General features: G+C 43.0%; 1 protein-coding gene across 2 annotated transcripts in view; it reads left to right on the top strand.

Annotated features, from left to right (window-relative positions):
• The window catches only part of pan2 (poly(A) specific ribonuclease subunit PAN2), a 115,769-nt gene that overhangs the window by 4,905 nt on the left and 85,037 nt on the right, over positions 1-25,827 (top strand). For both annotated transcript variants that reach the window (XM_078201178.1, XM_078201177.1), the window contains exons 4-11: positions 2,846-2,966; positions 3,919-3,996; positions 8,858-9,125; positions 10,440-10,782; positions 12,063-12,159; positions 20,098-20,217; positions 21,629-21,748; positions 23,439-23,567. In XM_078201178.1, the coding sequence (XP_078057304.1) occupies positions 2,846-2,966; positions 3,919-3,996; positions 8,858-9,125; positions 10,440-10,782; positions 12,063-12,159; positions 20,098-20,217; positions 21,629-21,748; positions 23,439-23,567 (1,276 nt within the window). The remainder of the gene's footprint in view (positions 1-2,845; positions 2,967-3,918; positions 3,997-8,857; positions 9,126-10,439; positions 10,783-12,062; positions 12,160-20,097; positions 20,218-21,628; positions 21,749-23,438; positions 23,568-25,827) is intronic.

Here is a 25,827-nt window from a genome sequence, read left to right as displayed (position 1 = left end):
GACAGTGAACAGCAATTATAGTTCCAACTCAGAATGGTGAGTGACTTGGAGGGGTAATTGCAGGCAGTGGTCTTCCCATGCATCTGCTGCTCTTGTCCTTCAAGGTGATAGAGGTCACAGCCTTGGAAGGTGCTGTCAAAGGAGCCTTAGTGAGTTTTTGCAGTATATCTTGTAGATGGTAATACTGCTGCCATTATGTGTCACTGGTAGAGGGAGTGAATGATTAAATTTATTGGATGGGGTGTTGATCGAACACGCTGCTCTGTCTTGGATGATGTTGAGTTTTTGTAATAATATTGGAGCTGCACTCATCCAGGGAAGTGTGAGTCCATCACACTCATGACTTATGCCTTGTAGATAGTGGACCGACTTGGGGAAGAGTTACTTATGAGAATTCCCAGCCTCTGACCTCTTGTGGCCATGGTATTCAAGTTATGATGGTGCATGGTGGTACAATGGTCAGCTCTGCTGCCTCACAGCACTCCGGGTTCGATTCCCACTTAGGTCAGTGTCTGTGCGGAGTCTGCACGTTCTCTCCGTGTCTGCGTGAGTTTCCTCCCACAGTCTGAAAGACGTGCTGGTTAGGTGCATTGACCCGAACAGGCGCCGGGTTGTGGCGACCAGGGGAATTTCACAGTAACTTCGTTGCAGTGTTGACGTAAGCCTTACTTGTGACTAATAAATAAAACTTTTAACTTTTTATGTTTACACACCTGCAATCTTATTCCCCTCTCTTTCTCTGCCCCCCCCGCTCCAGCCCTCCCGTCCCCTTATTTTCACCCCCTCCCTTCTCTCCTTGTGAAGGTGTTGGTTCATCCAATATCGCTAGGCAGCTGCTGTGTATATACTGACATAAAGGGGATGTACGAGGCAAGTTCATTTTACACAAAGAGTGGTGGGTGCCTGGAACTCGCTGCCAGGGGAGGTAGTGAAAGTGATTTTTAAGGGGCGTCTGGACAAAAACATGAATAGGATGGGAATTGAGGGATGTGGTCCCCTGAAGGGGTTTTAGTTCGGTCAGGCAGCATGCACGGTGCAGGCTTGGAGGGCCGAAGAGCCTCTTCCTGTGCTATAATTTACTTTGTTCATTGTATCTGGTGAGAGTTTTGCTGGACTTAGCATCTCTCCCATACCAATTGAATTGCATGCCACTGTCAATGTCCAAAGTCATGTGAAGAATGGTAACTTGGCAAGGTTTCAGAGGGCTGTTGGAACTTGTGGAGAATGAGCCAGCACCCTCGTGAAGAAAAAGAAAATTAGAAGAAAAAAATTGGATCTTGAAAATTCTGACCTATCATGCTTATTTGTTCCATGTGATTGTGTTTAACAGCTACTGAGGGAGCCTCTAATTTTATAAGATTCCATGCAATTTATATGCTTAAAAGTTTGTGTCATGATAAAAAGTTACTTTTAGATAACCTTCAGACTCCAGGGAGGTAAATTCTTCCTGGCTCCTTGGGCAGATTTGGTTTTCAGCTCACACACTAACTATAAACACAGCAATTATCGACTTAAAAGTCAGAACTAGATTTATCATTGGAATAATCACACTAAATGAATTACTTAAAACACAAATTTTGGTTCAAACGTTTTAATTTTGCATATCCTGAACTTTTTTCCCCCCATTCCTTATTTTAATTTTCATTTTGCTTTTCCTTAATATGCTCTTGCCTATTTTAGCTTTCATTTTCTGTTTTTAAAAAGTTAGACAATTTGCTATTTCAGTCCTCCTGGTTTCCACTGTCCGTTTTGAAGGGTTGTGCAACTTCAGAAAAAAAAGAAATTGCTCATTTTATTATCTGAGAGACTCTAAAGACTCAAAATTGACAGTCAGATTGCAGTAGCAGCGGTTTTCCAGGGTTGAAGCAGGAGAAGCACACAGCAGAAGAGAAGATTAGTTTGTGGAGATTAATGCAGTGTTTTGGTCATCAGGCACAGAGTCAAAACCACTTTTCAGGGCTGTCGCCGAGTATCACCTCTTTCTCTGAAACATATACATAAGGACAATGACATAAATGTCCTGGTGATAGTGTTGCTTTATTTTTAAAACCCCTTTCTGTCAAATGGACATTGCACATCACTTGAATCTGCAGTATTTGTGAGTAGTTAGGTTCAGAATTGTTTGATTTACCATGTACCATTGTATCCCTACAGTGCAGAAAGAGGCCAACCGGCCCATCGAATCTGCACCAACTCTCCGAAAGAGCATCCTACTCGGGCCCTTCCCTCTGCTCTATCCCTATAACCTCGCACATATACCATGGCCAATCCACCTAACCTACACATCTTTAGACTGTGGGAGAAAACCGGAGCACCCGGAGGTAACCCCCGTAGACACAGTGACAATGTGCAAACTCCGCACAGTCACCCAGGCCAGAATCGAACCCGGTCCCTGGCACTGTGAAGCAGCAGTGTTAATAATCACTGTGCCACCGTGGTGCCCGAAGCTCCCCATTGTCTGTCACAGATATTGAATGTCTCCAATATGTCTTAAAATCGAGCAAACTTACAATTTTGGGATTTACAATATAATATTGGCTGTTGTGGGAGCAGTGGCAGAACATTCTATTACATTTCTGACTTTATATGCCTTTACCTTTATAGAAGATTGCAGGCACTTAGTGAAAGCTTAGTCGTATTTCATTAAGATAGAAGTTCATTTAGTATGAGAAGCATTACTAAACCAGACATTGTAACTAAATAGTAAAGGGTTATGTAGAAATTTTGTCTTAATCTATCCAAATGTCAAATCATGTTTTTATCAAATCTGTGTGTTGGCACAATGCTAAACATGGATGTGCAGTGTCTGTGCAGATACTCACACTGCATGTTTTAAAATTTCTAGTATGGATGAAGCTGAGGACATGCACAGTCTTCTTCTCACTGACAACAACTCTGTTCTTTTGGGGGGGCTTCAGAATCACGTCATAGAAGTGGACTTAAATGCAGTACAAGAAAACGAAAAGGTAAAGTTCAAAATTATATAATTTTTTCATGTCATTGGTTTTAAATTATTTGATTCATGTTTTAAAGGTACTTTTCTCCTTAAGTGCTGTGATGATCTATGTCAGTGGTTCTTAGATTGAGGACTGCGGAATATTGTGAAAGGAACCTGTTGCTGTGATGTGACAGGTCAGGTGTGTGCTGTTGGCTGTCGTAAGGATTTCACATAATCAATCGCATCCACAGCCCTGGCAAAATTTCATGCAAGGCAGAGTGCTAAGTCTAATTATTATAATTTAGATGGTGGGTGGGTTGCGATTACTAATCTAGATCCACCAAAAACTTTGAGAACTGCTCCAAGTATGGTATTGTTGATACAGAGGTCCCTTTGTGCTACCTCAAGACCCCTCCTTGTACAATTTGTTGGGACTACAGTTGAGAATCAGGCATTGGAAATGCTTGAGAGAATGCTCCGTGATCAGTTGTGAGTGATTGTAGTTTTTTTCGTCAATGCAGATACTTGATTAGTATTAAATGGTTGATTGTGGCATCTATTCCATTTCTAATAACTTGAAGGGAGTTTTTAATGGAAGATGTTGCATTTTTTTCTGTTTCTTAGCACCTTGAGATAATGCTGAGTAATTTGTAGATTTGCTGATTTATTGTCCTCTTGCTTTTTCTCTGTTTCCCCCCCACTCCTCCAATTCTTTGGGGATCTCTATTTGCTTTTTGTGCCCCTTTTCCAAACTAATCATTCTTTGTGGTTTTCTTCACTGCAGGCCTCAGAAGTTAAAAGGCAGTGTAATTAATCCACTGCTGCATCTGTATCCAGCTCTTGTTTCTTTCGCACCTAAATAATAGATGATTTTTGGCTCAGACACAAATCAATGAAAGATTAGTGGAAAATATTTTTAATATGTTCTGAATAATTGGTCATATTCTTGTCCAGTGCTTGATTTTTCTGTCTCTTTCCAGTTCACAGTTGAAGTTCCAGGAGTCACAATCATGCGACAGTCCAACCGCTTCTTCTTTTGTGGCCATACATCAGGAAAGGTATTTATCCTGAATGTACTGAATATAACACAAGAATTTGTAGGAACAGGAAAAGGACATTAGACTTGAACAGAGTGCTTCCCTTTCCATCATCTTGGCATTTCCCTCAGTCCCTTATTCCAGAAATAAATTCAGCCTTTTGATACTGTCTGTTTAGCAGTTTTTGCGAGTAATTAATTCCTTGCTCTGTTAGCCTCTGGGTGGAAGTATTCAATGGTGACTTCGCTTCTTACTGCTAACTCACTTAGTTTCCAGTTTGCATAGCGAGCAGGGGAGATCAGGGAGTGACGTCAAGGCAACAATCTTATCTAGTAGTTTTTAATCATAATTTGAACCCTGCCATGAGATTAAGCCCTGCAGTTTGTAGATTTTCTGGCATTCATTTTTTTAAAAGTTCCACTTTGGAGTTCTTGGGGATGGATTTGTTTAAGTAGTTGATTACCAAGTGATAAATTAGTATATAGGAAAGGCTTTCTTGCCAATTCTATATTTATTTTGTCATCCAGAATATTGAATGCTTTATGAAATGTGTAATTCCTGTAGATATCCTGCCCGATTTCTTTCACTTTGAAGAAAGAATCAACATTTTCAAAATGTTTCTTTTTGGAAAACTTTGGAAAACCCTAAGAGATTACTATCCTTACATTTGGAAACTGCACTTTACTCAGCAGCATGGGGATTACCTATTACTATTGAGTTGCGAGTAAAATCGGATGACCTATACAAGGCGTGGACTGTCCTCAAATAATTTCCAAGTAAATTTTACTGGAAAGTCAGAATGATTACTGTATTTTTTTTATTAATTCATGGGACATGGGAGTCGCTGGCTGGCCAGCATTTATTGCCCATCCCTAGTTGCCCTTGGAGGGCAGTTGAGAGTCAACCACACTGTTGTGGCTCTGGAGTCACATGTAGGCCAGAGCAGGTAAGGACAGCAGATTTCCTTCCCTAAAGGACATTAGTGAATCAGATAGGTTTTTCCAACAATTGACAATGGTTTCATGGTCATCAGTAGATTCTTCATGAGAACGAGGGGCAGGAGTAGGCCATCTGGCCCCTTGAGCCTGCTCCGCCATTCAATAAGATCATGGCTGATCTTTTTGTGGACTCAGCTCCACTTACCCGCCCGCTCACCATAACCCTTACTTCCTTTACTGTTTAAAAATGTATCTTTCCTTGCCTTAAAACATTCAATGAGGTCGCCTCAACTGCTTCACTGGGCAGAGAATTCCACAGATTCACAATCCTTTGTGTGAAGAAGTTCCTCCTCAACTCAGTCGTAAATCTGCTTCTCCTTATTTTGAGGCCATGCCCCCTAGTTCTCATTTCACCTGCCAGTGGAAACAACTTCCCTGCTTCTATCTTATCTATTCCCTTCATAATCTTATGTTTCTATAAGATCTCCCCTCATTCTTCTGAATTCCAATGAGTATAGCCCCAGTCTACTCAGTCTCTCCTCATAAGCCAACCCTCTCAACTCCGGAATCAACCTAGTGAATGTCCTCTGCACCCCCTCCAGTGCCAGTATATCCTTTCTCAAGTAAGGAGACCAAAACTGTACACAGTACTCCTGGTGTGGCCTCACCAGCACCTTATACAGCTGCAACATAACCTTGCTGTTTTTAAACTCCATCCCTCTAGCAATGAAGGACAAAATTCCATTTGCCGCCTTAATTACCTGCTGCACCTGCAAACCAACTCCTTGTGATTCTTGCACAAGGACACTCGGGTCCCTCTGCACAGCAGCAGGCTGCAATTTTTTTACCATTTAAATAGTAGTCCATTTTGCTGTTATTCCTACCAAAATGGATGACCTCACATTTACCAACATTGTACTCCATCTGCCAGATCCTCGCCCACTCACTTAGACAATCTATATCCCTTTGCAGACTTTCAGCATCTCTGCACACTTTTCTCTGCCACTCATCTTAGAATCATAGAACCCTACAGTGCAGAAACAGGCCATTCGGCCCATCGAGTCTGCACCGACCACAATCCCACCCAGGCCCTACCCCCATATCCCTACATATTTTATCCACTAATCCCTCTAACCTACACATCTCAGGAAACTAAGGGGCAATTTTATCACGGCCAATCAACCTAACCTGCACATCTTTGGACTGTGGGAGGAAACCAGAGCACCCGGAGGAAACCCACGCAGACACGAGGAGAATGTGCAAACTCCACACAGACAGTGACCTGAGCCAGGAATCGAACCCAGGTCCCTGGAGCTGTGAAGCAGCAGTGCTAACCACTGTGCTACCGTGCCGCTCTTAGTGTCATCTGCGAACTTTGACACACTACACTTGGTCCCCAACTCCAAATCATCTATGTAAATCGTAAACAATTGCGGTCCCAACACTGACCCCTGAGGCACACCACTAGTCACTGATCGCCAACCACTCTTTGCTTTCTGATAGTTAACCAATCCTCTATCCATGCTAATACATTACCTGTAACACTGTGCACCTTTATCTTATGTAGCAGTCTTTGGTGTGGCATCTTGTCAAATGGAAATCCAGATACACCACATCCACACGTTCCCCATTGTCACTGCACATGTAATGTTCTCAAAGAATTCATTCCAGATTTTTTTTATTGATTCAAATTCCACCGTCTGCCGTGCGAGATTCGAACCCAGGTCCCCAGAACATTAGCTGAGTTTCTGGATTAATAGCCTAGCGATAATACCACTCGGCCATCGCCTCCCTGGATATTATAGATATAAAAATTAATATTTTGCTGAGCTAGGAAAACGTTTTTTTATAAAGCACAAATTGACCAGGTCATAGACTTGAAGGTTTTGTAGTGAGATTTTTACCTATCCTGACCTGAGGCTTAAAAGTTCCACGTGTTAACAACTGGGGGCACATTACTGCCCAGCTTTGAGTTGAAAAGCAAAGTAACTCGCGACCAAGTGAGAAAGAAAATGAAAAGGACTTGTATTTATATAGTGTGTTTCATGACCTCTGGATGTGCCAAATTGCTTTTCAACCAGTGAAGTATTCTTGAAGTGTAGTCACTGTTAAAATGTGGCAGCTAAGTTTGCACATAATAAGGTCCCACAAACAGAAATGAGCTAATGACCAGATTGTCTATGTCATTTCGTACTGGCCAGAACATATGCCCATTAAAGCACCATTGGTGTGTGCTTATGCAACTCTCCATCTCTGGTGCTTGTTTCCTTTTTTGCTGTAAAGTATGTCATACACATTGTATTCTGCTGCAACTCTCTGCTTCCCAATGCTCGCCTTAAGTGCAGTAAAGGGCATTACCATCAATGAATCCCCCACTATCAACATCCTGGGAGTTACTATTGACCAGAAGCTGAATTGGACTAGCCATATAAATACTGTGGCTGCCATGGCAGGTCACAGGCTAGGAATCCTGCGGCGAGTAACTCACCACCTGACCCCACAAAGACTGTCCACCATCTACAATGCCCAAGTCAGGCGTGTAATGGAACACTCTCCACTTGCCTGGATGAGTGCAGCTCCAACAACACTCAAGAATCTTGTCACCATTTAGGACAAAGCAGCCGCCTTAATTACTACCCCTTCCATAAACATACAATCCCTCCAGCACAGACAAACAGTGGCAGCCATGTGGACCGTCTCCAAGATGTACTGCATGAACTCACTAAGGTTCCTTAGGCAGCAGCTTCCAAACCCATGACCACTACCATCTAGAAATATAAGAGCAGCAGATACTTGGGAACACCACCACCTGAATGTTTCCCTCCAAGTCCACACGATCCTGCCTCGGAAATATATTTCCATTCTTTCACTGTCGCTGGGTTAAAATCTTGCAATTCCCTCCCTTTACAGTACTGTGGGTGAACCTGTACCACAGAGACTGCAGTGGTTCAACAAGGCAGCTCATCACCACCTTCTGAAGGGCAACTAGAGATAGGTAATAAATGCTGGCCTAGCCTGCAAAGCCCACATCCCGTAAATTAAAAATGAACTTGTCCACACCTGACATTTAAATATGCATATTCACCAGGAGTTATTGACTAATGATCAGGCATTCAAGCCCTGCCAGATTCTTCTCCAACACCACCCCAACAACACATCCTTCCCATAGTGCTTGTATGAAACACTTCTTCGAGAGCAATTGTATTTTAATATTTTTAGAACTTAGCTTCATTTAATTTTATAATTTTATGTTTGAAATATTCAGTGAGGTAGTAGCTCCAAAATCACCAGTACATTCAGGGTAAGTGGTTGCAACCACCCAATGGAGAAGTGAGGCTTTTTTAGAAATTTACAGCAGAAGCGGAACTGAAATAGTCTTAAGAAAATAGGAAGAACAAATTAGCAGTGTCAACTGTTGGAATTGGTAACTAATCTCCCACAAAGACCATAATGGCTGATCAGGTTTGACTTGTTTTCTTACCAAATTTCCCATTTTTCTCCCCTTCTCAAGGTGGTTTAAATGATGTGGGCGTCCCACCTGAGATCATTCTTCGTGTTTGAGCTGAAGCACTGAGTGTTGGCAGACTGATGGGAAGGAGGCATTACAGCTGAGCCTAATTTTGTCTTCTGCATATTTTCAGCAGAATTTACTGCATAGTTATCAGGAGTGGGCACCCTGGTTGCGTCACCTACTCCTCCACTTCCTTCTCCTCCTCCCCCTCCTTCTCCTCCTCCCCCTTCTCTCTCTCTCTCTCATCCATACACACGTACGCACACATGGTGAGCTTAATTTGTGGCTAGTCCATTGCTGTGCGGCTGAGATTGAACTGGGAATCTTCCAAGACTGTGGCAGCAGTACTACAGTGACAGTGTGTTCACCAACAGTACCATTGAAGAGTATGCAACTTGCTTTTACTGTAATTGTATTGGACTTGTGTTTTTAGGTATCCCTTCGAGATTTGAGAAATTTTAAATTGGAGCATGAATTTGATGCTTACTCTGGAAGCCTCTCTGATTTTGATGTACACGGAAACCTGCTGGTGACATGTGGCTTCTCAAATCGAATGAATGGTCTGTCATGTGATAGATTCTTGATGGTGTATGATCTCCGTATGATGCGGGCTATCAGCCCATTGCAAGTTCACGTGGATCCTCTTTTCCTGAGATTTATTCCTACATACACATCCAGACTAGCAATCATCTCTCAATCAGGTACCTTTCAAAAGGCCAGAATTATAATAGAGCATTTATATCGGGAGAACTCTTTTAGCAGTAAGATGGATGATAAATGTCCTAAAAAGTGACAGAAATAATGCACTGGTTTTTACTTCATAGAAATCATAGAAACCCTACAGTACAGAAAGAGGCCATTCGGCCCATCGAGTCTGCACCGACCACAAACCCACCCAGGCCCTACCCCCATATCCCCACATATTTACCCACTAATCCCTCTAACCTACGCATCTCGGTACACTAAGGGCAATTTTTAGCATGGCCAATCAACCTAACCCGCACATCTTTGGACTGTGGAAGGAAACCGGAGCACCCGGAGGAAACCCACACAGACACGAGGAGAATGTGCAAACTCCACACAGACAGTGACCCAAGCCGGGAATCGAACCCAGGTCCCTGGAGCTGTGAAGCAGCAGTGCTAACCACTGTGCTACCGTGCCGCCCTTAAGGGGAATGTCTGTAATTTGCCTATGAAGGTCAGTTAGAAGTTAATTATTGGGAAACTTTATTTTGGTTTGCAACCCTTGTAAATCCCCAGTTTCTCCCCAAAATGAAAAAAAATCATCAGGAAAGGAATAAATTTCCTTATTATCGACTTTAAAAATAAGCAAGGCACTAATTTGCATACATGATGGGCTGATCTAAGAGATTTTGCATACAGATTCATATTTCTGTTACTTCAAATTATTGCTTCAAATACTGTGAATAATTTAACATCAAACATAAATGGCTGAAGACTCCAAACAGTTTTTAATGTTTACATATTTTTGTTCAGCTTTTTTTTCTTGCGAGTCCTATTTTTGGTAAAATCTCCTCAGTTTCAACTCTTATAATTCTGCCTGGGATTACTTTGAAATGAATTCCTGACACTTAGTGAATTGTGGATCCTCCATAATGGTGATAATCCGGCAACATTGAGGGAACAAAATTAGAAAGGACAAGGTGTTTGCATTGTAAACTGGAGATATTTAGGAATATATACTTGAGATTTAGAATCATAGATTTATAATGGGCTGAAGCTCTCCTGTTAGGACTTGACATTGTGAATGGCTTGTAATATGCTCTTAGCCATTTGTCAAGTTTTAAGGTTGCTTCTTAGTTACTGCATCCTCATACAAATCACTTCTGACAATTGTACTGCAGTGGTAACTAGTTATGAGATATGTAGTGTATAGTAGATGAAATGTGAGTTTTAAATACCAGGTGTGCAGCACACCATTTTATCTGATAAAATATTTTGTTTAAACCATGGCTTGTTGCAGTGATCACAGTTTTCCATTTGTTGTTTTGCAGGGCAGTGTCAGTTTTGTGAACCAACAGGTCTTGCAAGCCCAGCAGATATTTTCCACATTAACACTGTAGGACAGCTAGTCATGACATTTGACGTGTCTTCTAGCAAGCAAGCTTTGGTGTTTGGAGATTCTGGAGGATGTGTGCATCTTTGGGCAGACTCACCAGATGCTACGTTTAATGCCTACTCCCGTGAGACTGAGTTTCCGATGCCGTGCATGGTAGATACCCTACCACACCTAGACTGGAACGATGATCTCTTGCCTTTATCACTCATTCCTGTGCCTCTTATCACTGAGTCTTTATTGTCTGACTGGCCTACTGCAAACTGCAGTGTTACACCCAGGTAACTGAAAGTTTATAGTTCGACACTAAAGCACACAAATGCAAGTTTTTAACTTAAACTGACTGAATTTGCTTGCTGTCTAATATGTTGTTTTCCCAGCATATTGAGGTTTTGCTGTTCACTGTCTCCCTTTTTCAGCAGTTTTTCATTTTAATAACTTCTAACCAAAGTCTTATTACTTTAATTGGTAATATTCTCCTTTTTCTCCCAAGGGATAAAAAAGCACACTCGAAAATATGATTTCACCTAAGACACTTGGTTTTACTTTGTCTCCTGCATTTACTTCTATTTCTTGGGTTTCACCATTTATGCCAGTTCGTAGAATCATAGAATCCCTACAGTGCAGAAGAGACCCATTGAATCTGCACCGACTCTCTGAAAAACCATCTTACCCAGGCCCCCTCCCCGCACTATTCCTGTAACCCCAGACATTTACCATGGCTAACCCATCTAACCTACACATCTTTGGACACTAAGGGGCAATTTACCATGGCCAATCCACCTAACCCACACATCTTTGGACACTAAGGGACAATTTAGCATGGCCAATCCACCTAACCTGTTCCTCTGGGAGGAAACCAGAGCACCCGGAGGAAACTCACGCAGACATGGGGAGAACGTGCAAACTCCACACACAGTCACCCCAGGCCAGAATTGAACCCGGGTCCCTGGAGCTGTGAGGCAGCAGTGCTAACCACTGTGCCATCCAATGTTTAGGCAATAACATCAAAAACCATCAAATGTAATGGGAAATTCGCAAACAATTGACCTACCATTGGATTGATTTTGCATAGGATGTGTGAGAGGTTTAAGTATATTGGAATTGATTTGGTTCTGGTAAAGCCATTTTACTGTGGTTTGTGCCAACAGTGTAATAGAGACGCACAAAAGATCTGGATTTCCCATTTGAAACGCTTAAAATTTTACTGTGGCCAGCACAGTATCAGACCATATTACTTCTTTCCCTTTTATTTTCCTGACTGCTTGTTCATGTATTACATTTTAATGACCGTAAAGTTGAGGAAAAGTTGCATATTCTTTGTGACATAATATTGCCACTGTGCATTAGAATTAGTGTACAATTTATGACAAGGTTCCTGGAAAGGAGAGGAAAGCAAACAAAAATATAATCACATTTCTCGTATTACAGAATGCCCAATGTCCTCTATCTTCTTGGAGATGCACAGTTCACTTTGAGGGTCTTGTAATTCCCCAGTAACTAAAAATGGCCAGCTAGTCTCTATTTTAGATTAAATACACTGGTGGTTACTTGCTTTCAGACGAGCTCCACCTGTTGATCTCGAAATACTGCGCACCATGAAGAAAGTTGGGTTTATTGGATATGCTCCAAATCCCAAAACAAAGCTGAGAAATCAGGTAAGAGTAAAGAAAATGCATAATTCTGTACTAGTAATTAAATGAGGCAAAATAGTGGCCTTAATGAATAACTGTTTTGGTACGGGGTGGAACACACATTATGCAGGGAGTTATTGTTTAGTTGGAAAGGTGCTGGCTGAATGAACTATTTTTCATTAAAAAAATCTTTTGAAGAAGAATATTATCAAGCTCCCCTAATAATTCATTTCATTCATGGAGCGCGCGGGCTTAGCTGGCTAGGCCAGCATTTATTGCCCATTTTTATTGCCTATGAGAAGGTGGTGGTGAACTGCCTTCTTGAACCACTGCAGTACATGTGGTGTAGGTGCACCCACAGTGCTGTTGGGGAGGGAGCTCCAGGACTTTGACCCAGCAGCATTGAAGGAATAGTGATCTAGTTCCAAGTTAGAATCGCGAGTGGCTTGGGGGGAGCTTCCAGGTGGGGGTGTTCCCATGTATCTGCTGCCCTTGTCCTTCTAGATGGAAGTGGTTGTGGGTTTGGCAGGTGCTGTCTAAGGAGCCTTGATGAGTTCCTGCAGTGCATCTTGTAGATGGTACACACTGCTGCCACTGTGCGTCGGTAGTGGAGGGAGTGAATGTTTGTGGAAGGGATGCAAGTCAAGTGGGCTGCTTTGTCCTGGATGGAGTTTCTTGAGTGTTGTTGGAGCTCTACTCATCCAGAAAAGTGGGGAATATTCCATCACACTCCTGACTGTCCCTTGTAGATGGTGGACAGGAGGTGAGTTACTTGCCGCAGGATTCCTAGCCTCTGACCTGCTCTTTTGATAGTGGAGGATTCAATGATGATAATACCATTGAATGTCAAGGGACGATGTTTAGATTCTCTCTGTTGGAGATGGTCATTGCCTGGCACTTGTGTGGCATGAGTGTTACTCGCCACTTGTCAGCCCGAGCCTGGATATTGTCCAGGTCTTGCTGCATTTGGACATGGATTGCTTCAGTATGTGAAGAATCGCAAATGGTGTTGAACATTGTGCAATCATCAACAAACACCTCCACTTTTGATCTTATTCTGAAAGAAAGGTCATTGATGCAGCAGCTGAAGATGCTTGGGTCCCAGGACACTACCATGAGAAATTCCTGCAGAGATATCCTGGAGCTGAAATGAATGACCTGCAATCACCACAGCCAGCTCCCTTGGTCCGAGGTATGGCCCCAACCAGAAAAGATTTTTCCCCCGATTCTGATTGACCCCAGTGTTGTTCGGACTCCTTGATGTCACACTCAGTCAAATGTGGCCTAGACATCAAGGGCAGTCACTTGCATCTCAACTCTGGAATTCAGCTCTTTTGTCCATAGAATAGAATCATAGAATAGAATCCCTACAGTACAGAAGGAGGCCATTTGGCCCATCGAGTCTACCGACCACAATCCCACCCAGGTCCTATCCCCGTAAACCCATCTATTTGCGCTGCTAATCCCCCTGACACTAAGGTAAATTTTGCATGGCCAATCCACCTAACCTGCACATCTTTGGACTGTGGGAAGAAACCCACACAGACACGGGGAGAAAGTGCAAACTCTGCACAGACAGTGACCCAAGGCCAGAATTTTGAACCAAATCTGTAATGACATCAGGAGCTGAGTGACCCTGGTGGAACTCAAACTGAGTGTCAGTGAGCAGGTTTTTGCTGAGAAAGTGCCACTTGACAGCGCTGTTAATGACCTCTTCCATCATCACTGATGATAGAGAGTAAACTGATGGGCGGTAATTGGTTGGGTTGGACTTGTCCTGCTTTTTGTGTACAGGACATACCTGGATAATTTTCCACATGACCAGTGTTCTAGCTGTGCTGGAACAGCTTGGCTAGGTGTGCAGCAAGTTCTGGAGTGCAAGTCTTCAGTGCTATTGCTGGAATATCGTCAAGGCCTATATCCTTTGCCGGATCCAGTGCCTTCAGCCATTTCTTGATGTCAAATTGACTGAAGACTGACATCTGTGATGCTGGGAACTTGCTGAGGAGACTGAGTAGGGTCATCCACTTAGCATTTCTGGCTGAAGATTGTAGCAAATGCTTCAGCCTCATCTTTTACACTGATGTCAAATATGTTTTTTTCCCTCCTGTTAGTTCTCTCACCACCTGACGCAGGACTTGACCAACTCAGTTTGTAGTGATGCAAGCCACTTTTGGTGATGACATTGAAGTCCCCCACCCAGAGTACATTCTGCGCTCTTGCCAGCCTCAATGCTTCCTCCAAGTGATGCTCAACATGGAGGAGTACTGATTCATCAGCTGAGCCGGGAGCATGTGGTGATCAGGAGGTTTTCTTGCCCATGTTTGACCTGACGCCACGTGACTTCATGGGAACCAGAGTCGGTTTTGAGGACTCCCAGGGCAACTCCCTCCAGACTGTACTATTGTGCTGCCACCTCTGTCCTATTGGTGGGACTTCATGGGGTCCGGCATCGATGTTGAGGAATCCCAGGGCAGCTCCCTCCCGACTGTCCACCACTGTGTAGCCACCTCTGCTGTGACTTCCTGCTCATTGAACAGGACATATCCAAGGATGGTGATGGTGGCGTCTGAGAAATATCTGTAAGGTATCATTTGGTGAGTATGATTATGTCAGGCTCGACTAGTCTGTGAGACAGCTCTCCCAATTTTGGCACAAGCCCCCAGATGTTAGTAAGCAGGATTTTGCAGGGTCGATAGGGCTGGGTTTTCCACTGTTGTTACTGGTGCCTCGGTTGATGCTGGATGGTCTGTCCGGTTTTATTTCTTTGAGACTTTTTAGCATTTGAATGCAACTGAGCGGCTCGCTAGATCATTTTGGAGGGTATTTAAGAGTCAACTGCATTGTTGTGGGCCTGCAGTTAACACGTAGGCCAGACCAGGTAAGGACATCAGATTTCCATCCCTAAAGAACATTAGTGAACCAGATGGGTTCAATAAAGGTCATCATTACCTTTAATTCCCGATTACTTTTTTATTGAATTCAAATTCCAGGGGATTTGAACCCTGGGTTTCTGGATTACTAGTCCAGCGACAATACCACTACACCACTGCCTCCCCTCAGTCATTTCTCAGTCATGTAGAAAAGATTCTTGATTCATTTTGTGGTCTATGTTGAGGTACCTGGGATGGCAGTGGAGACTGCAGTTGGCCTCAGTTCCCTTGGGCAAGAGACCAGAAGACCTTCAATGGTTCTCATGCCTACTTGCTGTCCAGCAAATGCTGCCGAAATGTAAGTGGAGTTCAGATGAATACAATAGGCCTCAGTTGTGATGTCCCTTATGGTTAAAAAAACCTGTTGTAATTCACGGTTTAGGTTTACATATGAAGAATGGTTATTGAAGGGGAGTTGACATGCATGGTACTGAATCTTGCCCGCAATGGAGGCATGCTGTGCCATTCTCTTAATATTCAGGCACAGTAAGAGTTTTAACAACACCAGGTTAAAGTTACTTTAACCTGGTGTTGTTAAAACTCTTACTGTGTTTACCCCAGTTCAACGCCGGCATCTCCACATCAATATTCAGGCAGGCAGAGATGGGCAATTTAGAGGTCATAGAGGTTTACAGCATGGAAACAGGCCCTTCGGCCCAACTTGTCCATGCCGCCCTTTTTTTTAAAAACCCCTAAGCTAATCGCAATTGCCCGCATTTGGCCCATATCCCTCTATACCCATCGTACCCATGTAACTGTCTAAATGCTTTTTAAAAGACAAAATTGTACCCGCCTCTACTACTACCTCTGGCAGTTTGTTCCAGACACTCACCACCCTCTGTGTGAAAGAATTTCCCCTCTGGACACTTTTGTATCTCTCCCCTCTCACCTTAAACCTATGTCCTCTAATTTTAGACTCCCCTACCTTTGGGAAAAGATATTGACTATCTAGCTGATCTGTGCCCCTCATTATTTTATAGACCTCTATAAGGTCACCCCTCAGCCTCCTACGCTCCAGAGAAAAAAGTCCCAGTCTATCCAGCCTCTCCTTATAACTCAATCCATCAAGTCCCGGTAGCATCCTAGTAAATCTTTTCTGCACTCTTTCTAGTTTAATAATATCCTTTCTATAATAGGGTGACCAGAATTGCACACAGTATTCCAAGTGTGGCCTTACCAATGTCTTGTACAACTTCAACAAGACATTCCAACTCCTGTAAATTCAATGTTCTGACCGATGAAACCAAGCATGCCGAATGCCTTCTTCACCACTCTGTCCACCTGGGACTCCACTTTCAAGGAGCTATGAACATGTACCCCTAGATCTCTTTGTTCTGTAGCTCTCCCCAACGCCCTACCATTAACTGAGTAAGTCCTGCACTGGTTCAATCTACCAAAATGCGTCACCTCGCATTTGTCTAAATTAAACTCCATCTGCCATTCATCAGCCCACTGGCCCAATTGATCAAGATCCCGTTGCAATTGGAGATAACTTTCTTCACTGTCCACTATGCCACCAATCTTAGTGTCATCTTCAAACTTACTAACCATGCCTACTATATTCTCATCCAAACCATTAATATAAATGACAAATAACAGTGGGCCCAGCACTGATCCCTGAGGCACACCGCGGTTCACAGACCTCCAGTTTGAAAAACAATTCTCTACAACCACCCTCTGGCTTCTGTCAGGAAGCCAATTTTGTATCTTAGCTACTGTCTTCATCTTTAACTTGTTTTTCTTTGGCACTTGAAGCAATTTTATAATCTGCCACTTCAGGATACTTTTTAAATTGCCATTTTTATAGAGAAAACAAGTTTAAATTAATTTAACAGTTCTTGGTGGAGTTTTTTGAAGAAGTGACCAAAATGGTTGACGAAGGAAGGGCCGTGGATGTCGTCTATATGGACTTTAGTAAAGCGTTTGACAAAGTCCCTCATGGTAGGCTGGTGAAAAAGGTTGGATCTCATGGGATAAAGGGGGAGGTGGCTAGATGGGTGGAGAACTGGCTTGGTCACAGAAGACAGAGGGTGGTAGTGGAAGGGTCTTTTTCCGGCATGCAGGCCTGTGACTAGTGGTGTTCCGCAGGGCTCTGTATTGGGACCTCTGCTGTTTGTGATTTATATAAATGATCTGGAAGAAGGTGTAACTGGGGTGATCAGTAAGTTTGCGGACGACACAAAATTGGCAGGACTTGCAGATAGTTAGGAGCATTGTCAGAAGCTACAGAAGGATATAGATCGGCTGGAAATTTGGGCAAAGAAATGGCAGATGGAGTTCAATCCTGATAAATGCGAAGTGATGCATTTTGGTAGAAATAATGTAGGGAGGAGCTATATGATAAATGGCAGAACCATAAACGGTGTAGATACGCAGAGGGACCTGGGTGTGCAAGTCCACAGATCCTTGAAAGTGACGTCACAGGTGGAGAAGGTGGTGAAGAAGGCATATGGCATGCTTGCCTTTATAGGACGGGGCATAGAGTATAAAAGTTGGGGTCTGATGTTGCAGATGTATAGAACGTTGGTTCGGCCGCATTTGGAATACTGCGTCCAGTTCTGGTCGCCACACTACCAGAAGGACGTGGAGGCTTTGGAGAGAGTACAGAGGAGGTTTACCAGGATGTTACCTGGTATGGAGGGGCTTGGTTATGAGGAGAGATTGGGTAAACTGGGGTTGTTCTCCCTGGAAAGACGGAGGATGAGGGGAGACTTAATGGAGGTGTATAAAATTATGAAAGGCATAGATAGGGTGAATGGTGGGAAGCTTTTCCCCAGGTCGGTGGTGACATTCACGAGGGGTCATAGGTTCAAGGTGAAGGGGGGGAGGTTTAACACAGATATCAGACGGACATATTTTACACAGAGGGTGGTGGGGGCCTGGAATGCGCTGCCAGGCAAGGTGGTGGAGGCGGACACACTGGGAACGTTTAAGACTTATCTAGACAGCCATATGAACGGAGTGGGAATGCAGGGATACAAAAGAATGGTCTAGTTTGGATCAGGGAGTGGCGCGGGCTTGGAGGGCCGAAGGGCCTGTTCCTGGGCTGTATTGTTCTTTGTTCTTTGTTCTGGATTGTTTGACCTCTGAAGGGGTCGCAGAGATGGTGTTTGGGGTCACAAGCTCAGCCTCCTCCAAGGCAGCAATGACAGTTGGAGGGGAGACTCGGACTGGACTGCCCTGGGCTCGCTGGCTGCTTGCTAAGAAGCAGTGGGGTAGACGGTGATTCCAAAGCACCCTTCGACTTTGGGAAATGTTTTGAGTGGCGAGTGCTTAGCAGGCCTGGGATGTTTGTGCACTGATTGGTGCCGGCTTGGGCTGGTAAGTGTAATTCAGTGACTGTACGGTATAAACCAGTGGGTCATACGGCTAATGAGAGTTCAGCTTTAAACTACTGTGTTTTTGCTTCTGTCTGCCTGCTGTACACCAAAGGCTGGTTAGAATATAAAATGCATTATTTCAAGAAGTTATGGCTATTTAAGAAGAATTTAGATGGACAACTCAAATATTGTAGGTTGGGTGGATTAGCCATGGTAAATGTGTGGGGTCACAGGGAAAGGGCAGAGGGAAGGGCCCGGGTGGAATGCTCTTTTGGAGAGTTGGTGCTGACTCGATGGGCTGGATTGCCTCTTTCTGCACTGTAGGGATTCTATGGTTCTATTGAAGGGAAAGAGCAGAGAGGTGGCAGGGGATGGTGGAGGAATTGGATTAGTGCAGTTAGATCAAATGTAGTACCAACACAGGCTGATATGCTGAATGGCCTTAGCTACTGTAGATACGATATTCTCGATGCTGTTCTGTCTCTCGAGCAATATCAATCACCAGTGAACTCTCTCCATTGCTACCCATGAAGCGGAAACTATATTGGTGGACCAAGTAACATCAGTGTGCAAATAACTAATGTGAAGCGGTGACTTGCATTGATAAACTTGAGGAGATTTCAACTCTGTGATCAATCATGCGATAGCAATCTAACTCGGTAACTCCAATTTGCGGGCGCGTGGGTATGTGGTTTTGTTGTTGCTGACATCTGGGGCCACGTTAATTTCAAGTATTAAAAGGGGGTCACATCGGAAAATAATTTGGGAAGCACTTGTGTTATTAATGATATTCTTCTCCTCTTCTGGGTCTTTTCCATTTTGTTCAGCAGCTGCAGACCATCTGATCTCAGACTTCTAATTAAAGATATTATGCAGTTCTGAGTTATGACAGAATGATCCAGGGTAACAACTATGAATTTCCCTGCAAGGAAGCCCCAAACGTATGGTCAGGCTGAGATGGGAACTCTGTGCAGTTGTGGGCATGAGCCTGAGTGCCACAGCGCATTTGTGTCGCAACATGCCATGCTATAACCTCTTGTAACCTTGTGGCAGAAACGGCATGTGGGGAAAGTCCAATTTTATTTGTTTTGAATTCCTAAGCATTTGCTGGAGTGGTGTGTTTGGATTAAGTGGACCAGTTTGTTTCATAGGGAATTAAGTGCAAAGCTTTCGTTGTGGCACATCCACATTGATACAAGCTAAATCAATATTTGTGGTTTAAAAAGTGGCAGCTTTTAAATTTGCGAAATTAGAGGTCTTATGATTTTACCTGTTTATGCCTTTTTTTGGTCCAAGAACTGACTTTATGGGTGTATGGGAACCAGCAGCCCTCTAGTACTGCTCCCAAGTGGCCACTGTCCATGTATGCACCTAGACAGTAAGTGTCAGCAAACATTTGACCACAGAAGCATAACTGCCAAGCTTAATTCTGCGCACATGCATTTTCTGGCCGATTTCACTGGGTAAGGAATCCTGACATTACTTTTCCTTCCTTTCCTTGGTTAATGCTAATTGTAGTTCTCCTCCGACTGCTGTCCAAGCTAAGGTCAGCTAACTTGACACAGCCCAGGAAAAAAACGATGTATGCTGTTCAGTGCCTTCCAGTTTAGTCATACAATGGGTTCACTGTTAACCACTGCGCCATTAGCAGAACTCATTGTGCTTTTGGTATGTCTAATTATTCATTGAAGTAAGTTACCTGTTTATAGGTTCCATATAAACTGAAGGAAATGGATGCAGAATTTGACAGCTACAATCAAATCCCTGAGTCTCCTATTGGAAGGGAGGAAGAGCCTCATCTATACATGGTACCAAAGAAATATCGAAAGGTCTGACTCAAATAAATTATAATAGTTGCTTGGTAGTATAGAACTTGAATATTGCTGAAAAGAGAGACATGTTGCTGAAGCTTTTTGTCTTGCACACATCCAGACAAACGGAAGAATGCCCTAATTTCAAACAATCACACCAATTTATACTATAGAAAGAAAGGTGCTGGCTGGTTGGCAGGTTGACTCTGGCTAATACGTTGCCACAGAGAAAGCAATGGGGAAATATAAGCTCCCCAAGCTCCTGGGTAATTAAAAAAATGTTGCAGGGCTTGAACATATTACTTTTGCTTGCAGAGAACGGGGATCCCTGCATATGAATGTGTGTTGCTTCCAGCAAGCGTAAATAACCAACGTTAAGAACTCGACTGTTCGTTAGTGCAGCTATTAGTGCACTCAGGATTGTTCACCAAGTGCTGCCTAATCACAGAATCACATCTAACAGTAGATGTTTTTTGAGTTTTGCAAATGGAGCCTAGTTGAATGCGGTTTGTATACCGCCTATTGTGGACAGCCCAAGGAACATGCTGTTTAATTTGATTAGGGGCATACCTGGCATTGCACTGGCGCTGAAACTCATGGACAACATTGCTCAGTTGTGTGGTAGGCTGAAAGTCTTTTGGACTCATGGCAGCATCCTGTTAGTGGAAATTACCACTCACGTAGCTACAACTTGTCAACCAATCAACACTCTTTTCTCTTGCAATATTAATTGTTGTAATTGTTTGGCCTGATGAGTGGAAGACGAAAACTTTGGCCAACATGTCTCTCTTTTCAGCAATATTCAAGAGATCATACTGTAGACTATATAGTTTGCCGCTAACTGTTTGGATGTCTCTTGTACTATATTGAAATTTAGGGCTATATTATTACAGGAATTACATTAAAGAAATCTAAGGGGATGTGATAGAGTATTTCTAAATGATTAGCTAACTGTCATGACCTCTTCCCCAAATCTCAGTCATTGCGTTTGTCGACTCTCTGTCCTGGAACAAGACGATGATACCGTCATGGGATGGTCTTGAACAGAAACTCACGTTAGGGGGAATGGAACATTGAGGGAGCTTGTCCTGAATTTTGAGTTTTGTCAGGGAGATAATGTGACTGGAAGTGATGGGTGTACCCCTGAGTTAAACTAGCACTTTGGTGCTTCCATCAACCTTGTGATTTGTGTCAGACCTTTCACCTTGACCAGCAGCCCCTCATTCCTTATGTTACAGTGGTGTCCAGATTGATCTATATTCCCCCTGCTTTGGGGATTTAATAATGGGTCTGCACTATTAAGACTAAGTAGGAGCAGTTACTTATGTGTTTTTTGCTTAAAGTATCAGTTTGATTATGAAGAAATCTTTTGAATGTATGACATCTGCCTAAATTATTTAGCAGTTTACTTGTATATGTATTTGTTTAGGTTACTATAAAATACTCAAAACTTGGTTTGGAAGACTTTGATTTCAAACACTACAACAAGACGCTGTTTGCAGGTCTGGAGCCACATATTCCCAATGCTTACTGCAACTGCATGATTCAGGTCAGGGATGCTCTTCCAATCTCTCATTGCCTTATAAATTGTCGACACTTTTATATAGAAAATAGAAAGAACACAATTCCGGTTGTAACTTCATCAAAACTAACGTTATTAGCAAATGTAATGTAGATAGAGGTTGTGATTTTAGCCAGTAAGACACTGAGCGTTTTCTCCCCATTCTATGGTACCATATGTTGGTACTCTTTGTGTCATTCAATAAATATAATTTTAAGAATGTTGTGTAATTTGTGACCATGCAAGTGCTAGTTCATTTTGCTTTAATGTGCAGAGTGGGGGATCATAGAAATCATAGAAACCCTACAGTGCAGAAGGAGGCCATTCGGCCCATCGAGTCTGCACCGACCACAATCCCACCCAGGCCCTACCCCCACATCCCTACACACTTACCTGCCAATCCCTCCAACCCACACATCTCAGGACACTAAGGGGCAATTTTAGCATGGCCAATCAACCTAACCCGCACATCTTTGGACTGTGGGAGGAAACCAGAGCACCCAGAGGAAACCCACGCAGACACGAGGAGAATGTGCAAACTCCACACAGACAGTGACCCAAGCCGGGAATCGAACCCAGGTCCCTGGAGCTGTGAAGCAGCAGTGCTAACCACTGTGCTACCGTGCCGCCCGGATATTCAAAATCAAACTATAGTTACTTCTAACTCTAGTGTTTTTGAAGTTAATTTAATTTGCATGCCTTTGGACAGAAGAGTGCATCATTCTTCACTGGTGTTAATGAATGTTACGACTGGCGCAGTTGTACTTTCACCTTGCTGTGCATATATTAGTAAAATATGGATTTGTTCCCACAGCAACTTTCTCATCTAGACTGTGCAATTTGCAAGAATGAAGAAATGTTTTGAGTGGAAACCAAATATTTTCTCATGGGGTAGTAGGAAAATTGCCAAGTAAATCACTTAACAGCTCACGAGATTGGGATAAGCAAAGGGACTGCAGTTTAACATGTCATTGTTTTATTGCATTAGATACTGAATGCAGTTTTTAAAACATTTTACATGCCGTTTATTCACTGTGAATTGATGATCTGGTTCTATGGTACTGTTGTGCCAAGCCACAAAGGTCAGATGTGGTATTGTGCCCACAGTTTCCTATTTCTTAGTTCCCAGTGGGCAGCCTGAGCTGATTCGGGAGTAGACAAAGTCCAGGTGTTTCCCCACAAGCTGAAGAAAAGGGGGAAATTGGTAGGTGAATCGCCTTGAATCACACCAGCACACACCCTAGTAGTTGGCTGCACAGACAGGCAGGCCAGAGATCAGGATGACTGATCAATTCTGGGAGCAGATAAGACCAATAATGTGTTTGTAATTTAAATTTTTGGTCTACTGGCTGTGAGTGATCTAAGTAAACTGATTTTGTCCCGTCTCAGTCCACTTTCTTATATCCAGACCCTCAACATTAAATGCCCCAAATTTTGTATTTATTGGCATTAGATTGTCAATCTCATTCTGAAAGGCCAGTGAGGAAGATGGAGAAATTGCCATACTAATGCAGTGGAAGGTGTTCTTCTGAGTTGGGGCTGCACCATATTGCTTGGGCAGGGTAGAGGGAGCTTTTCTCTTTTTCTTGTTTGGGTGTACGTAATGGAACAGTAAGTACCCGATATGGAAGTTTCAACCTGTTTTCTGTTTTCCTCTGTCACTCTTCTTCTGTTACAGGTGCTGTATCTGCTGGAGCCCATTCGTTGCCATGTTCAAAATCATCTGTGTCAGAAGGAGTTTTGCTTGGGTTGTGAGCTCGGATTTCTGTTTCACATGCTTGATCTTTCAAGAGGCGACCCATGCCAGGTAAATAATTACTGAGTCAGTCCAGTAAGATGAACTTGGCCTGTGTGCAATATCCCCTATATTTTTTTCCTGGAGTGCACAGGCAACTTGTTTTAAGTGGGCAACTGCCTTATTTTTTTTGCCTGGATGCACAGGCACAGTAATTAAAGGAGGCGATTTGTGCAGCGGGTGCTGAGACTTTGAAGTCGCCATGCAGTTTAGAGGAAACATTACTTGTGTCCACTTAGGCTAGATCTTTGAGCACGCCACCTATGGCGTGGGTTGTTCTAATTGTTCCTTATTAACCAGAGTTGCTGCCCACCTTTTGTATACTTTGAACAAACAAACAAAAAACTACAAATGCTGGAAATGGAAACGGAAAATACTGGAAACACTTTGAAGTTGTTATTGGAAACAACAGACAAGTACATGTTTACATTTTTTTGTCTGTTCGCAAGAAGATTTGCAATCGAAACAAAAAGTGAAATCTGATCGAAAGCTTTTTCTTCTCTTAAATCTCTCATTCCCCTCCTCAGAAATTAGCCCTCTTTAAAATGATTTTTAAAATATTAATGATTAAAATGTTGAAAGTTTAAGGATTAAATTCAACCAAGAATGTATTGGTTAGCTGTAGTTTAATATTGTATGGGAAGTATAGTTCTGAAAAACATGATTTAATTGTCATAGGAAAATGAATTTGAAACAAGGTTTGTTCATGACATCGAGTAACAGAAACCCACAAACAAGCAGTGAAAGTAATAATCCGGAAGTGTAGACATGGGCTGTGATACTTTTGTTATTGTTTTTCACACTGGATGTTGGTGAATTTAGCAAATATATTAATGGCATTAAAGTGAAATATTTAACTACAGTTCAATTCTGCAATTAAAACACACAATACAAAGCTGGTTAATCAATAGTTGAAAGATAAAAGTAGCCTGATGTTCTACATTTTGATGAAGGGTCCCTCCCAAAAAATGTTAGTGTTTCAGATGCTAAGTGGTATGCTTAATATTTTGAGTTTTAAACAGATTTCCACATTCTCTGCAATTTGCAATTAAATTTCATTCTAGGACCATGTGAGCCTCTTATTTTCTTACCCTCTTGTCTCTCTGAGCCACACACCACCTGCAGGTCATAGGATGGCTCAACAGCTTGTAAGCCACAACTGTCAAGCTTGTTCTGAACAGACACAGAAACCAGTAGAAAAATGATTCTGGTTTTCCTTCTGTCCCCGTGGTGAAATGCCAAACCTGTCAACTTGATACAGCAACTTTATTGAGATTGGGAGTAGCAGTTTAGGCCATCAGTCTCGTATCCTGCTACTTTGCTAAATATAGCTATTCTGTATTGCACATTCTGTATTGTTGTTATCATTTAAAGCTTTTATTGCAAATGTAAAGCATTCTAGGTTAAACGGAATCTTGTGTGTGTAACTGCCATTTCTTTTTTCTTATTGGACAAGGAGGTTGCCTGAACTGGAGGGTTTTAGATATGAGGAGAGGTTGGACAAACTCGGATTGTTTTCACTGGAAAGACGGAGGCTGAGGGGCAACTTGATCATAGAATCTCTACAGTGCAGAAGGAAGCCATTCGGCCCATCGAACCTGCACCGACAACAATCCCACCCAGGCCCTATCCCCGCAACCCCACATATTTAACCTACTAATCTCCCTGACGCACCCCCCCCCCCCCAAAAAAAAACACTAAGGGTTAATTTAGCATGGCCAATCAACCTAACCCGTGTATTTTTGGACTGTGGGAGGAAACCGGAGCACCCGGAGGAAACCCACACAGACACAGGGAGAACGTGCAAACTCCACACAGACAGTGACCCAAGCTGGGAATTAAACCCGGGTCCCTGGCACCGTGCCATCTACAAAATTATGAGAGGCATAGACAGGGGTGGATAGTCAGAGGCTTTTTCCCAGGGTGGAAGGGTCAACTACAAGAGGGCACAGGTTTAAGGTGAGAGGTGGTAAGTTTAAGGGAGAGTTGCAGGGTAAGTTTTTCACACGGGGTGATGGGTGTCTGGAACGCGCTGCCAGTGGAGGTGGTGGAAGCAGGCACATTAGCAACATTCAAGATGTATCTTGAAAGGCACATGAACGGGAGGTGAACAGAGGGATAGAAACCATGTATCAGCGCAGGCTTATTTCACATTACAATTGCAGTAGTTGTTCATTCTAATAACCACTTCTCAAACAGTGACGGGACCACTTAGTGCAACTGAATTTGCTATTAATCTCAACAGCACCACCTACTGTTTTGTCATGGGATT

The sequence above is a fragment of the Mustelus asterias genome, chromosome X, assembly GCF_964213995.1.
Source record: "Mustelus asterias chromosome X, sMusAst1.hap1.1, whole genome shotgun sequence".
Taxonomy (NCBI): domain Eukaryota; kingdom Metazoa; phylum Chordata; class Chondrichthyes; order Carcharhiniformes; family Triakidae; genus Mustelus; species Mustelus asterias.
The sequence above is the reverse complement of the archived record's forward strand: the minus strand, read 5'-3'. Positions and strand labels throughout refer to the sequence as shown.